This window comes from Ictidomys tridecemlineatus, chromosome 10 (assembly GCF_052094955.1).
Source record: "Ictidomys tridecemlineatus isolate mIctTri1 chromosome 10, mIctTri1.hap1, whole genome shotgun sequence".
Taxonomy (NCBI): Eukaryota; Metazoa; Chordata; class Mammalia; order Rodentia; family Sciuridae; genus Ictidomys; species Ictidomys tridecemlineatus.
In genome coordinates, this window is record NC_135486.1 from 52,956,957 (window position 1) to 52,971,749 (window position 14,793).

Here is a 14,793-nt window from a genome sequence, read left to right on the forward strand (position 1 = left end):
GTGTCCACAGGAAGTCTGGGTCAGTGCTGCCAATTTTTCCTTAGATTCTTTAATTTATAACTGCTCATTATAAATACTAATTGCTGTAACTTTTATCTTACCTACTTGCCATGAAATGAGTGTTTTTATTCTGCCCCCTTTCTCCCATGAAAGGTACAACAGAAATTTAACTGCCAGGTTAATCATTATCAATGTTCATATATATCTGTATTCTCATGTCCTTGAATACGTAAACGTTTATAGGTTTTTATTGGTTATTTTTTTTTTCTTTTTTGTAGCACCAGGATTGAACCTATGACCACATCCTAGGCAAGATGTTGTATATCTTTATGCATTTTTGATGGCATTTATATAGATGATATTCTTTGCAGTGGGATTATTGTTTCATATCCTGCATGTGATTTAAATTCTAATAGATAAACTCAGGTGAACTTCCAAGATAAGAGTATTGGTGCATTTTCAGTTGGACATTTTTCTAAAGGTCACAGAATCCCTGTCTTGATTTAGGGAGAGACCTATGTAAGAAACACTGTTTTTAAATTATCTCATTCCTCAAAGAAGAACATTTCATTGTCTCTGCTTGTGGTCTATGACTGTTAAATTTGAATTCAGTTCTTTAAGTGGATCTTGCTCTGGATTAGCCCAAATCAACTACTTATGAGCTATAACTTTCATCTGCCATGAATAAAATATGCTTGTTACCACCTGTAGACCTTCATTCATTTTCTTATCCATTCTTCTGTCAAATATCACTTCCTTAAAAGCCTGATATTTTGCTATCATTACATCAGTCTTTAATTTCTATCAAGGCCTGCTCACTTTTTTGTTTTATTGTGAAGTTCTATTTTGTTTTTCTATTGTTTTACACTTGAACAATACAGAGCAGCATAATATTAAATCTTTTATTATCAATATTCATTATGCAGCATATTTTTAAAAATCTTTATAAATTGCAGTACAAAATTATCTTTGAGATTGTATAGGTAGATGAATTTTGAACATTTTAAATAGCCTTTCAAAAACTAAACTTGGATAATTATTGATTTTAGGTGCCTGGTTGAGGCCTGGAGTTTATTGCGACAACATTCTAATAAAGTGAATGCAGAGGAATTACTGAAGCATGCCTATGAAGTCTGCCAGGAAATAGGCTTAATGGAAGATTTATTGAAATTACCATTTACAAACACTGAACAGGTAATCATTTAACAGTGTAATTTTATCACAAATTCAAGATAAATTGATAGTTTACAAATCCATTCTGTTCTTCTAGGAGTGTTTGGTGAAATTTTTGCAGTCCAGTGCCAGTGTTCAGAATCATGAATACCTTTTAGTTCACCATTTGCAGCGTGCCAATTATATTCCTGCTTTGAAGCTGAACCAGACTTTGAAGATTAATCTTATGGTATGATTAAAGTTGTTTCTTTGTGTGGGACAAGGGAATAAGGAACTGAAGACTTTTTTGGTTGATTTGATTCATAAGAACTTGCAGTGTTTGTATATGTTGTGCCTTTTATTGTCATAACTTGGAGAAAGTTCTTCTTGTCTATTGGCATATTATTACTTGCCTCTTTTTTTTTTTTTAATCTCCCTCTACTGTCTCCTCCCTAATTCTTCTATATTTATATATGCCATTTATGCCCTGACATCTGCCCGTAGTCTTGTCATACTAACCACTCAGGAAAAATGAGAGGAAGAGGTGGAGACAGCAGCAGAAGTTACTTAATGCAGAGAATATTGGATTTCAAAGGTTGAAACTGATTCTTAATTTGCTGTGTTTAGGACATGCTCTGAGCCTTTGTTTTCTCATGTGTAAACCAATAATATTTTCTTATGAAGTTATTATGAGAGGGCTCAGAGATTTATGAAGTAGCAGGTTGACTGACTCATGTAAATGTTTAATAAATGATAACCACTGTTTTTAATAGTTGTGAAGGAGCAATGTTTGTTAGTAGACATTTTTAATTGATGTAAGCAATTAAGTTTGTATGTAAAATCTTCAGTTTGGAAAAAATAGGTAGGAGGAAGAAAATATTTATAATATGATTATATTTTAACTGGTAAATACAATTTTGATATATTCAATAGAATGATCGGGATCCTCGTTTGCGGGAGAGATCAGTGGCTCGAAATTCTATATTAGAGCAATATGGGAAAATCCTTCCTAGAGTCCAGAGAAAATTAGCCATGGAAAGAGCTAAGCCTTACCATCTGTCAACATCATCAGTTTTTCGAGAATGTAAGATTTCATTGAAGAATGTCATAAACTCTCAGGCTATTAAAAATATTGAATGATTCCTCCTCTGAAACTCTCATTACTTTAAATATTGCTCACTTTTACTAATACTTTAATCACAGTCATTTTTTTTTTTTTTTTAACTGACTACTCTGTTCCATGAAATGTAGGGTTTTCTGGGAAGTTTTTTACAATTTGTTTCCTACTGTAACGCAGAATGAAAATCTTGTATTTTAGTTGAAGACATGTGCCCAACTTTTAGTTAAATAATTTTATACCATATCCCAAATTGTTAAATTTCAGTATAGCTGTAGTTTAAACCAAATATAATTTAAACTTTATTATGACTTCCATGTTGTCCATTCTTTGATATTAATTACATTATTAAAATCCTGATTGTTAGAGAATCAATTAAATCCTACATTCTTCATTTTACAGTTTCTAGACCCAAACCATTGTCAGCATTTCCAAAGAAAGCCATGACAGGAACAGTGTTATCAAGATCCACTTTCATCAATAATGTGTTATCTAGAATTGGAGAGGTGTGGACAAGCAGTGATCCTGGAAATAGCATCTCACTTTATAATAAGTATGTTTTTTTAAATACCTTTTTTTAAAAATATGTATTTTTTTTTTAGTTGTTGATGGACTTTTATTTTATTCATTTATTTTTATGTGGTGCTGAGAATTAAACCCAGTGCCTCACACATGTAAGGCAAGCGCTCTACCACTCAGCCCCAGCCCCAGCCCCTTTCTTATACCTTTTAAGGTCATGTTACTTGCAGTTTTTCCTAGACACCAAAAGTATTTATCACAATCTACCCTAATTATTATAGTGTTTATTATTAGCATATGTAAAGAGGAAAAGCATTTTTATTTTCTTACAAAAAGAATGTTTTACTTTCAGTTAGAGTGGTGTATTTAGGGGCTGGGGTTGTGGTTTAGTGGTAGTGTGCTTGCCTAGGCAATGGGTTCTATTCTTAGCACTGCATATAAATAAATAAAATAAAGGTTATTGACAACTAAAAAAAGTTTAAGGGGCTGGGTTGTGTCTCAGAGTTAGATCACTTGCCTGGCATACGTGAGGCACTGGGTTCGATCCTCAGCACCACATAAAAATAAAAGATATTATGTCCACCTATATCTAAAATAAATATTTAAAAAACATTTTTTAAAAGGCAGTATGTTTATTGTAGATATTGCAAAGTAAGAAATGAAAGTCCTTTCCTATTCCATCTATTTTTACTTTAAAGCTTTTTTTTAATCAATGCAGCATGATGCATAATCAGAAGTTAAATTTTTATTTTCTTTGTAGTCCTAAAATAGAAGAAGCATCTCCTATAGTATATTCTTTCCCACATCTACAACTGCCTGAGGCATTTGTTGGAACACCCATTTCAAAAGCATCACAGAGGATTTCTAGGTGAGAGTTCATTAAATCATCCTTAAAGACACAATGTTAGGCATTAATTATAACAGTAATGTTTAATGTATGATTTCTTTAAAATTTGGACAGTAGTGTGGTAATTTTAAAATCAATTTCTCATTTCAGACATCTTAGTGAAAAGTATTCTTTACTATAACTTTGGAGTAAAGTAAAATGTTAGCCTTTTTTTTCCCCTCTGATATTATCTTCTTGTTAGATGACCTCTGTAGAAATTGTTTTTGTAATTATTAACTAATCTCAGTTGGTTCATATTGAAGCTTTCTCCTGTACAGCAGAGACTACTTGATGTCTCTCTCATACAACTTCAGATGCAGTAATACTATATCGGTAATATGATATTACAAATATAAATAAATTCAGTGTTTCACATCTAAATGAAATTGTGATTATAATTTGTATGTAGCAACATCAGATAGTTAAAAATATTCATAACTGGCAATATGATTCAGTGGGAGAGTGCTTGCCTAGTAAACATGAAGCACTGGGATTAATCCCTATTACCGCAAAAAAAGAAAAATGCTCTTGAGGTCACTGTAAACCTTTTCAAATGGCTAACTACAAAAATACTTGGTGCAAGCAAGTGTGCAAAGCAGTTTGAAATGTTGTGCATTGCTACTGGTAGGAACATAAAACTCTGGCAATTTCTTTCAACATACATTTTTTTCCCTTATGACTCAGCAGCCCCACTCCTACTTGTTTACCCAAGGGAAATTTTTAAAAAATAGTTAATAAAATGAAAAGTGTCAAGAGTGTCGATCAGTGTTTCTGAGTTCAGTCCCTGGAAACAAGGAAAAAAGAATTTTTTTTTTTCCTTCATACTCTTCTTAGAGAATAACTTAATCTTGTATAGGAATTTTGTGCCAGGCATGGTGATACATGCCTGTAATCACACTGACCTTTGAGGCTGAGGATCAGAAGTTCAAAGCCAGGCTCAGCAACTTGGCAAGACCCTGTCTCAAAATAAAAAGAATTGGTGATGTAGCTTAATAGCAGTAAAGCACTCCTGGCTTTAATCCCTAATATACCACTAAACCACCCAAAGAATTTTGCCATTTGTCATACAGACCTTGCTATTGAGAAGCAGTCTTACCTAAATAGGCAAGATGTAAATATTAACAGTGCAGAGCTTTGAACATAATATTGGAAAAGTTAAAAAGTAAGCAATTTGTTTACAAGTACAGAATTTAAATATAAATTAGAAAGAAACGAAGATAGAGAAAGAAATGTCTAGATTAGATGTTCATGTTTTGGTAGAAATCTCAAGGCTGTGACTGGTACAGAATAACAGGTACAAAGACCTCGTAATGAAAATGCTTTCATTTCTTCACTGGGTAATAGGTTGATTCTTAAAGCACCCATGATCTGTGTGGATCTACCACCCTGATAGTGAAAATCCCTTTGGAATCTGAAGGATAGAATACAGAAGACAAAGCAACTGGGATTTTTAAAAAACTTTCTGGGCAACAGAACAAGCTGTTCTTTGGTTATTCTCAGCTGATCCACACTGGCATCTGGGAGAAATAAAAAAAATAACTGTTTTTATTATAGAAAATACAGACATAAAATAGACTGTTGGGGGGGCTGGGGTTGTGGCTCAGTGGTGTGAGGCCTTGGGTTCGAGTGTCAGCACCAGATATAAATAAAATAAAAGTCCATTTACAACTATATTATGACCTGAAAATATTTTTCTGTAAGTTTTTAAGCTTATTTGGACTGTGTATGTGTAATACAAATCATGAATGGAATCAGTTTTATCATTTGATGTAAACTAGGTCTGGGACATTATGGAAAACTTTTTGAGATTATTTTGTCAACAAACTTTTTTTTTTAAGGGAGAGCGAGAGATTTTTTTAAAATATTCATTTATATTTTTTTAGTTTTCGGTGGACACAACATCTTTATTTGAATGTGGTATTGAGGATCGAACCCAGGCCGCACGCATGCTAGGCGAGCACGCCACCACTTGAGCCACATCCCCAGCCCAACAAACTTTTTTTAATTAACTTTTTTTGGGGGGTGGGTGTTAGTCTAGATTTTAATGCTGTCATATCCTAAGTGTTGATAAAGATGAATTTTAGCACATGGATTGCTAGGGATGCCTTATCCTGTGTATTGTCAATCTTTAGCAGTTAATCTTCATGGCAAATAAATGCCTGGCTGATAGTGGAAGCTCAGTAAATAACTGGTAAAAGGGAAAGAGAACTGCAGGCATGGTGATACATAACCAGTCCTAACAAATGGGGAGGCTAAGACAGGAAGAGTACAAGTTTGAGGACAGCCCTAGGTAACTTAAATGAGACTCTGTCTCAAAATAAAAAGAGGGTGATGTAGCTTAACGGTAAAGTTCTGGGTTAAATACCCACTACTGAAAAATATTGTGATCTTCTTTGTTCTTAAATTGTTTCTAAAATTCCTAATTATTTTTTTGCTACTGAAATCGTTTTCTGACTTTTTAAAAATTAATGGTGGCTAAGTGTGTTTATGTATTTTTATGGTATTCATTAGTGAATATATAAATCTTAACAATAACATTGAATATTAAAATTCTTTTGTTTCATCAGAATAATTTAGTTAATAATATACCAGGATTCTTCTATTCATAAGTATGTTCTGATTACAGATTACTAGATTTGGTTATTCATCCTATCCCCCGACCTTCTCAACCTTTGGGGTTTATTCAGCAAAGCCCCACAAGATCTCCTTTATGCCTACTATCCAGTTCTTTGCCATTTGGTTCACAGTCAAAAGAATCACATCAGAATACCTCCAAGTCTGCAGAATTACATTTACTTGAGACTCCTCTTGTAGTTAAGGTTAGTATTATGTCCCTAGCATTCATAGTAAAGCAAGAGTGTTCTTAGTTTCAAATAGCACAGAGAAAATGAGCTATTTGTAACTGAATAGTCAATAGCTGTTTTTCACTTTAATTTTCATGACTGTCTTTCCAAAATACTTGCTGTACTTTTGCATCTTCTTAAACTGGGTTGATTAAATTTAATAATAATGATCACATTGTCTTGAATATTATACAAGGCTCTGAATGGTTATTATAAATTGGCCTTTGTCCTTTTCAAAATAATTTTAAGCTTTTGATTTTTATATATGTTGATATAATTTTGCTGATACTATGCACTTATTTTTTCCTTCTGTTAAATAATTTTTAGTTTTTACATTTTTAAGAAATTTTTCTGACCATGAACTATTCCTACTCCTAGTTTATTAGTGTCTAAATAACCTTTTCCTCCCTCCTTTCTGATAAATTATTATTGAGAAAACAACAAAACTAAACTTGTGATAACTTGTAACAATAATCTTTTCGTTTTCAAAGTATTTTCATATGTTATCTCCTTGCTCCTTGTTCAGTATTCTATATTGAATCCTAGAAGCTTTCTTATTTTTGTTGTTTCTGGGTTCTCTTTCTAGAGATCAGTAAAGCTAGAAAATTCTTATTTTTCAAATTGAATGAAAGATAACTAAGTGCTATTTCTAAAATAGTTATTAAAAGAAGGTTGATAGGATTTTTAGCTTCCTGACACAATCCAGTATTGTATTTCTAATCTTTTCATCTGTCCAAAAATAAAAACTGGTTTGTATTTTCTCCAGCTAAGTTCAAAAAATTCAAGTGAAATTATATTAGGGAATGATTTTGTTCGTCTTGCTAAAAGAGTATTTAGTTATAACAATCTTATAATGTGTCTAACAGCACTCATTAGTGGGATTCAGTAATCTGGTTACTGGGTCTTTAGTGGATAAATTAAGTGAAGGAATTATTTCTACTAAATTAAGTGCTAATTTTGAATTATATGTATTCATTATTACTAAATCTAATGAGACTATCACCACAATTGTCACTCAAATGCCCAAGTAAATACTTACGTAAATGCCTTTTATAAACACTAATGGAATTCCATTTGTTCTTTGTTTTAGAAAGCTAAAAGTTTGGTTATGTCAGTTGCTTCTTCTGGATTTGCCGAGTTTACTCCTCAATCTATCCTAAGGTCTGGCCTTCGAACACCTTTAGCAACTCCCTCTACATCACCTGGAAGGTCTCTTACTCCTCCTTTGCGACTTAAAGAAACTAAAATTTCATTCATGGAAGAAGAAATGAACACAAAATGGACTATTGCAGTAAGTTTGATTATAATAGGGAAAAAAGACTCAAAGATTGTATTAGCTCTTACAAGTAAAAAGTGTGGTAAATCAATTTAAATAACCTCACTATGGATTTTTATATGCAGTTTTATAGATTGACTTGAATTTACAAAACAATTCTGAAGAAAACATGAGGGCAATGGCTAAGCCTTTTACAGATGAAAAAACAAAATTGGGCTTAAAAGTACCAAGTGAATTGTATATATTGGTGGCAGAAATAGCACTAGAATTCAGACCTCCTAAGTCTTAGTCTGTGGGCTTTTTTAAAAAGTTTTGTTTATTCTGTGTAGTATTTCTTAAGTTCCTATTTGGTTGTTAACAGCCTGCAGATAACAGTAACCCAGAAGCATTTATCACTGCATCTTTTCATAAATGTGGAGTTCCAGCAGAAAATGAATGGCCGAAGAGCAAAGAGGAAACCATTCCTTTTCTTGTAAATAGCTCAGAAAAGGACCCTCAAGAAATGGATACAGGGTCACTGGACGCATCCTCACAAAGTTTGGAGAAACTAGATGTGAGCAAAGAAAGCAATGCTTCAACCAGATCAGACCAGACCACCTTAGAATATCAAGATGCACCATCACCAGAAGAGTTTGAAGATATTTTCTTGTCCTCCCAGTCAGGAGAGTCTTCCACTGAACTAAATACTAATTTAACTGAGCAAATCAAGAAAGATGAAGATAAAGATGTGTTTGAGTCACAAGTAATTCCTCCAGATGAGGAAAAACAGATGGGTAAGAACTCATTTCCACATATTAAAAATTGCCATTGATAGGGCTGGGGATATGGCTCAAGTAGTAACACACTCGCTTGGCATTCGTGAGGCACTGGGTTTGATCCTCAGCACCACATAAAAATAAAATAAAGATATTGTGTCCACCTAAAGCTAAAAAATATTTTTTAAAAAATTGCCATTGATACTCCTTAAAAAATTCTTCTTTAGTGCATTATAGTAAAACCATTGAGGTTTTCAATTTAGTCTCCAAAATTCTCCCTCCCTCTTTCCTCCCTCTGCTTTCCTGATCTTGTATGTATTATTATTTTAAAAAATTTGTCCATTATTCATAAAGGTTAATTCATTGGGGTATATTTATAAACATACATAAGAAAGTTTGGTCAGATGCCACCATTCCTCCCTTTTTCATATCCCTTCTGCTTTCTCCTCAACCTTAATAAATTTTGTAATAGGTTTCTTTTCACCATAAGGAAAGCTTGAAGATCAAGATTAAATATTATATGTGCATGGTGTCAAAATCTTTTTCAGTTATAAGTATTGCTTACATTGTTCCATAAGTATATATGAGCTTTGAAGGGAGAGAAACTTAGTATGCTTTTTAATCTGGCCATGAAATTTGGAAAAGAATACTAATGTTTAAGGATGGAAATGCAAGGTTCAGCAGTCCGATTTAGAGAATATTCCCATAAATAATGGATGTAATAATAACTTTACAGAATAGATTGTTGCTGCAATTTTTAACTTATTCAGCAGTCTTAATTTAGGGAAATTCTGCTCACAGAGCGGGATATTGTTCTATATTCCATCCTTACTGCCAAAACAACCACAGAACAATCAAGATAAAGGCCCATGAAGTGAGTCCAATGACGTTTGGATTGTGATGTCTCTGTTACATATTATTAATTTCTCTGTTAAATTCAGGAGTCTGCTGAAGTAGTGTATGTCTAGAGATAAACATTGCTTTTTTTTTCTGTGTCATAATTTCATTAAAATGTTTAAATGATAAATATTAGAATAGAATGTTCATAGAAGAGCCAGGTATGGTAAATACCTGTAGTCGCAGCTATTTGGGAGGCTGAGGCCAGGAGTATTGCAAATTTGAGCCTTGCCCAGACAACTTAATTAGACCCTCTCTCAAAATACATTTTTTTTAAAAGGGCTTAGGAATGCACCTTGGTGGTAAAATGCTTGCCTAGCATGCATGAAGCCCTGGTTTCCATTCCCAGGACCATAATTTTTAAAAAAAGAATGTACATATGGATTGTTATGGATTGTTTCTACCCTATTGGGCAGTCCCAAGTAGAAATCTGTGTGTGTGTGTGTGTGTGTGTGTGTGTGTGTGTGTGTGTGTGTGTGTGTTGGAGTCAGAATCATAGAAGACTATACTCTAGATTACAATAGACTAAATTTGAATCCTTGCTCAACTATTTTCTAAGTATGCTTGGTGATCTGGGATAAACAGTGTTAACATTATGCTTTAGTTTTTCTGATATACCTCTTTGAATATTTTGGATTAAGTGAATTGATATATGTAGAACATTTGCAATAAATTGTACTTGTTCAGCCAAAGGTAAAAAGTTGGAGGTTAAGGGAGGCTCTTTGACTCAGAATTAGTAAAAGGAACTGCTGACAATCTGATGCCAAGGAAATAAACACAAAAGAACGAAAAAGCAGGCCTAGCAACTTCTTAAACAGTAATAGTTCAAGACCTGTGCAGTTATAAAACATTTAGCTTAAATGATATTTTTACCTGTATGATTTGTAGACACTTTGAAAGTTGCAGAGGAGACCCTTTCAGGATCAAATAACTTAAGCTCCACTGAAGGAACCAAAGCATCACTTTGTGTGCCATCAATCCATGAAGGGTAAGTTTATGAAGACAGTTTCAAATATTTTTCCAAAGAAGTTTAATGAAATTATGAACCCATGGCAAAATATTCTTCATGTATTAGAGATCATTTAGATTTTTGACATTCCCATCTTGAATAATTGCCTGTATTCCTAGTTGATTTATAGTTGTGATATTCAGTTACCATGAAATAAATCTTAATACTACTAGACATTTCTATAATATAGAGACCTAGTGAGTTGAGGCATATTAATATTCTTTGACTCTTTCTGTTGAAGACCAAAAGTTCATTCACAACTATGGTATTAGTCTATGTGCTTCCTTTTTTTAGTAGTTTCAGGATGATTAGGCACAGGACTCCTATAAAACCAGAGTGGAACATAGGAGAGATGGCTGAGAGAAATTTTTTTCCTTACAATCCTATAAAGTTTTTTGATAACTAATTAAAATATTATGCTGTCAAATAATTTCATTGACAGAAAAGGCCATGCATTAGGTGATATTCATAGTGCTTGCTGTTCAAAACAGGATTGGTAAAATGGTACCAATTCCCATACAGTTTATCATCTATTATAAGAAGCTTATATTAGAATGTAAATCAGTGTACTGCTTCCTTTATTGAAAGTCAACTGAACTGATCCATATGAAATAATTAGTTCACCTGGCAAAATGCTCTTTTCCTTCATTTCACGACTAAAGACAAGATTAAGATTGTATGTCAGCATTTGTAGTAGTGCTGTTGTAGAGGATACAAAAAAGTGGCAGCTTCAATTATTAAGAGGTAGTAAAGGTTATGTAGTAAAATAACTCATCTGAAATGTGATAATTTAAAACACTGCTCTCTATAAGTAAATAATGAGCAACTTCACAAACCATTTGCAACATTCAGGAACACAATAGTCACCTGAAAGGTCAAACTTGGTCACCTACTTCATTTCTGAGAAAACATCACATTTGATGGCTGGAATTTACCCAGACCTTTATTGGAAATGTGGAATAAAGGACTATCCAATTATTTTATTGTTTTAGTGTTTTTTAAACTTTAATGAAAACAAATGTTATTTATTACAATGGATTTGATAGGTAATTGCATCAGTCATAAAACAAAGCATTCACATGAGAAAAGGTTTCATTGAAAAACTAGGTGAATATTCAACATCTTGGCAGAGCTCTAGTTCTTTTCTAAATAATGTTTAATATTTTGTGGTGATTTATTGTTCTCTTATCCTTGCTACAAGCATTGTGGTTGAGGAAGTCTTATATCCATGTGTACATACTTCAAATACATTATTCTCTATTTTAAAAACCAGCCTAATTGGATTTTAGGAAAGGGTCAGCTCAGAATATGAAGGCTGTCAGCATATTCTGAAACTTATTTTTATCATGTGTGTTAATACAGGTTTCAATGGTCTCCCATTATAAGTCTTTTTACCCTGTTTTTCCAATTTTAAAATATTGAACCTGATCCTACTGTGTATATAGGAAATGTTCCATAATACTTGACAGGCTTATTTGAAGAACATGGCCACAATTATTTAAAAAATTAGCCAAAGTGTAATTTATACTGACACGCATTTCAATAGATTTATTTGTACTCTGATGTCATGTCATTGTCACTGAAAAAGTAAAATAATAGAAAGTAAGGAAAACCAAGTATAGCATTATTTGTTTATAAATTCACTTGCATATTTTATAATATTCAAAATGAGTTTGGTGATTTCTTTGAACCTTGATTTTCATCAGCAGAATAACAGAGGCAGTAGGACAAAGCAGGTAGAGAAGGTGGGATATTTATACATGCTAAAGTATACATTTCTATTTCTAAAGGAAAATCCTCACCCCAAAGTCCAAGATACCAGTGTTGGATAAAGGATTAATGTCTGTTGAAGCCTACAACTCTACGATTAGAGCAGACAACAATGAATGTATGTGTTCATTTGATTGTTTCATTTTATTTCTTCTCTCATTTCTACCACTCTTTTTGATTTGCTTCCCTAGAATAAAGGCATTCTAAGGAGATATGTCAGCTATCAAAACAATAGGTTGCTTGTAAGGCATTTAGGAACATGAAAGAATAAGTATAATTCATTGAATTTTTTTTCCCCACAGTTAACCCTGTTTTGGGGTGTGGGACACCTACTCTCAGACACTGTATTATACAGAGGTGAAGCTACTTTCTTTGGTAACCTTATAGCTTTTCACACATGTTATCTCATTTAATCTTCATGACACCATGTGAGGTGTAATTATCTGACTCAAAAGTCCTTTGCCCTTAACTATAAATTTGTTTTTCTCTATTTTTTGTCTGATAAATACTAACAATATAAGACGGAAATATTAATAGTATTCATTTCGTAGTCAGGATTAAACCAGATGTGTGAAAAGATTTATTTCATAGTTGTCAGAATTAAGCCAGATGTGTGGAAAGTATTTAGAATAATGCTTGGCACTTAATAAAAGCTGTTCCTATAAATTGTTAATTTACTTAATTTGTTATATATGACAGCAGATTGTAATTCATTTCATATTACACATATAGAGTGCATTTTTTCAAGTCTCTGGTTGTATACAAAGTATTTTCACACCATTCTTGTCTTCACACTTGTATTAGGGTAATGATGTCCAACTCATTCCACCATCATTCCTACCCCCATGCCTGCTCCCTTCCTCACCCTACCCTTTATCCTAGCTAAAGTTTCTCCATTACCCCCTGTAGCCATGAGTCAGCATTCTCATATCAAAGAATGTTTTATTCAGCCTTTGGTTTTTGGGGATTAGCTTACTTAGCATTATATCTCCAACTCCATCCATTTCCCTGCAAATGCCATGATTTTCTTCTTTTTAAATGATGTGTGTAATATTGCATTGTGTATATATACCAAAGTTTGCTTTGCCTATCCCTTCATCTACTGAAGGGCATCTGGGTTGGTTCCACAAAGATAGCTATTGTGAATTGTGCTGCTCTAAACATGGATGTGGCTGTGTCCCTGTAGTATACTGTTTTTAAGTCCTTTGGGTATAGACCGAGGAGTGGGATAGCTGGGTCAAAAGATGGTTCCATTCCCAGTTTTCCAAGGAGTCTCCATACTGCTTTTCATACTGGCTGCACCAATTTGCAGTCCCACCAGCAATGTATGAGAGTGCCTTTTCCCCCACACCCTAGCCAACACTTCTTTTTGTTTGTATTCTTGATATTTCACTCCAGTCCATTCAGACTGGAGTGAAATGAAGTCTTAGAGTAATTTTGATTTGCTTTTCTTTAATAGCTAGAGATGTTGAACATTTTTTTCATATGTTTGTTGATTTGATTATATATCCTCTGTTCAATTTCTTGGCCCATTTGTTGATTGGGTTATTTGTGGGGTTTTTTTTTTTTTTTGTTTTTTTTTGGTGTTAAGGTTTTTGGGTGCTTTATAGATTAGTGCTGTATCTGATGTGCTTGTGGTAGAAATTTGCTCCCATTCTGTAGGTTCTCTACTCACCTCACTGATTGTTTCTTTTCCTGAGAAGAAGCTTTTTAGTTTGAATCCATTCCATTTATTAATTCTTGGTTTTAATTCTTGCGCAATAGCAGTCTTATTAAGGAAGTTGAGGCTTAATCTGACATGGAGGAAATTTGGGCCTACTTTTCCTTCCATTAGGCGCAAGGTCTCTGGTTTAATTCCTAGGTCCTTGATTCACTTTGAGTTGAGTTTTGTGCATGGTAAAAGATATAGGTTTAATTTCATTTTGTTACGTGTGGATTTCCAATTTTCCCAGAACCATTTGTTGAAGAGGCTGTCTTTTCTCCAATTTATGTTTTTGATGCCTTTGTCTTATGTGAGATAACTGTAATTATGTGGGTTTGTCTCTGTGTCCTCTATTTTGTACCATTGGTTTACAGGTCTGTTTTGGGGCTGATTATTATTTTTTTTTTCTTATTTTTTTGTTTCACTGTTTTGTTTCTGTAGGCCTATACTTGGGTATATATCTTCAAGACAATCTATGTCAGAATTTCTGTTGGATAGACATGGACCTACTAGGTCAAAGAATATTCAGATTTCTAATATTATTATTTTCTGCTATTTTCATATGTTGATGAGTGAAAAAGTACCTATTTTCCCATGCCTTTTTGCCAAACTGATAGGTGGGAAATATCTTCATTTTATTTTACAGCATTTGCCTATTAGGGATAATAAGCTTTTTATCTATTAAAAGTATGAATATTTTTTCTGGTTTGCCTTTTTTTAAATCTTTTTACCTTTTTATTGATTTGTATTCATCATTAAAAATGATTTTTAGTGGGTTGAGGTTGTGGCTCAGAGGTAGAGTGCCTGCCTAGCATGTGTGAGGCACTGGGTTCAATTCTTAGTACCACATAAAAATAAAGACATTGT

At 33.3% G+C, this 14,793-nt stretch overlaps 1 protein-coding gene across 4 annotated transcripts in view; it reads left to right on the forward strand.

The window, feature by feature from the left end:
* Ahctf1 (AT-hook containing transcription factor 1) overlaps window positions 1-14,793 on the forward strand; it is a 65,343-nt gene that overhangs the window by 40,597 nt on the left and 9,953 nt on the right. For 3 of the 4 annotated variants that reach the window (XM_005326556.5, XM_021727176.3, XM_040276699.2), the window contains exons 22-31: window positions 1,050-1,194; window positions 1,271-1,402; window positions 2,086-2,236; window positions 2,672-2,822; window positions 3,549-3,656; window positions 6,301-6,493; window positions 7,608-7,808; window positions 8,155-8,566; window positions 10,334-10,433; window positions 12,245-12,342. In XM_005326556.5, the coding sequence (XP_005326613.1) occupies window positions 1,050-1,194; window positions 1,271-1,402; window positions 2,086-2,236; window positions 2,672-2,822; window positions 3,549-3,656; window positions 6,301-6,493; window positions 7,608-7,808; window positions 8,155-8,566; window positions 10,334-10,433; window positions 12,245-12,342 (1,691 nt within the window). The remainder of the gene's footprint in view (window positions 1-1,049; window positions 1,195-1,270; window positions 1,403-2,085; window positions 2,237-2,671; window positions 2,823-3,548; window positions 3,657-6,300; window positions 6,494-7,607; window positions 7,809-8,154; window positions 8,567-10,333; window positions 10,434-12,244; window positions 12,343-14,793) is intronic. The other variant, XM_040276700.2, reaches the window with a different exon arrangement.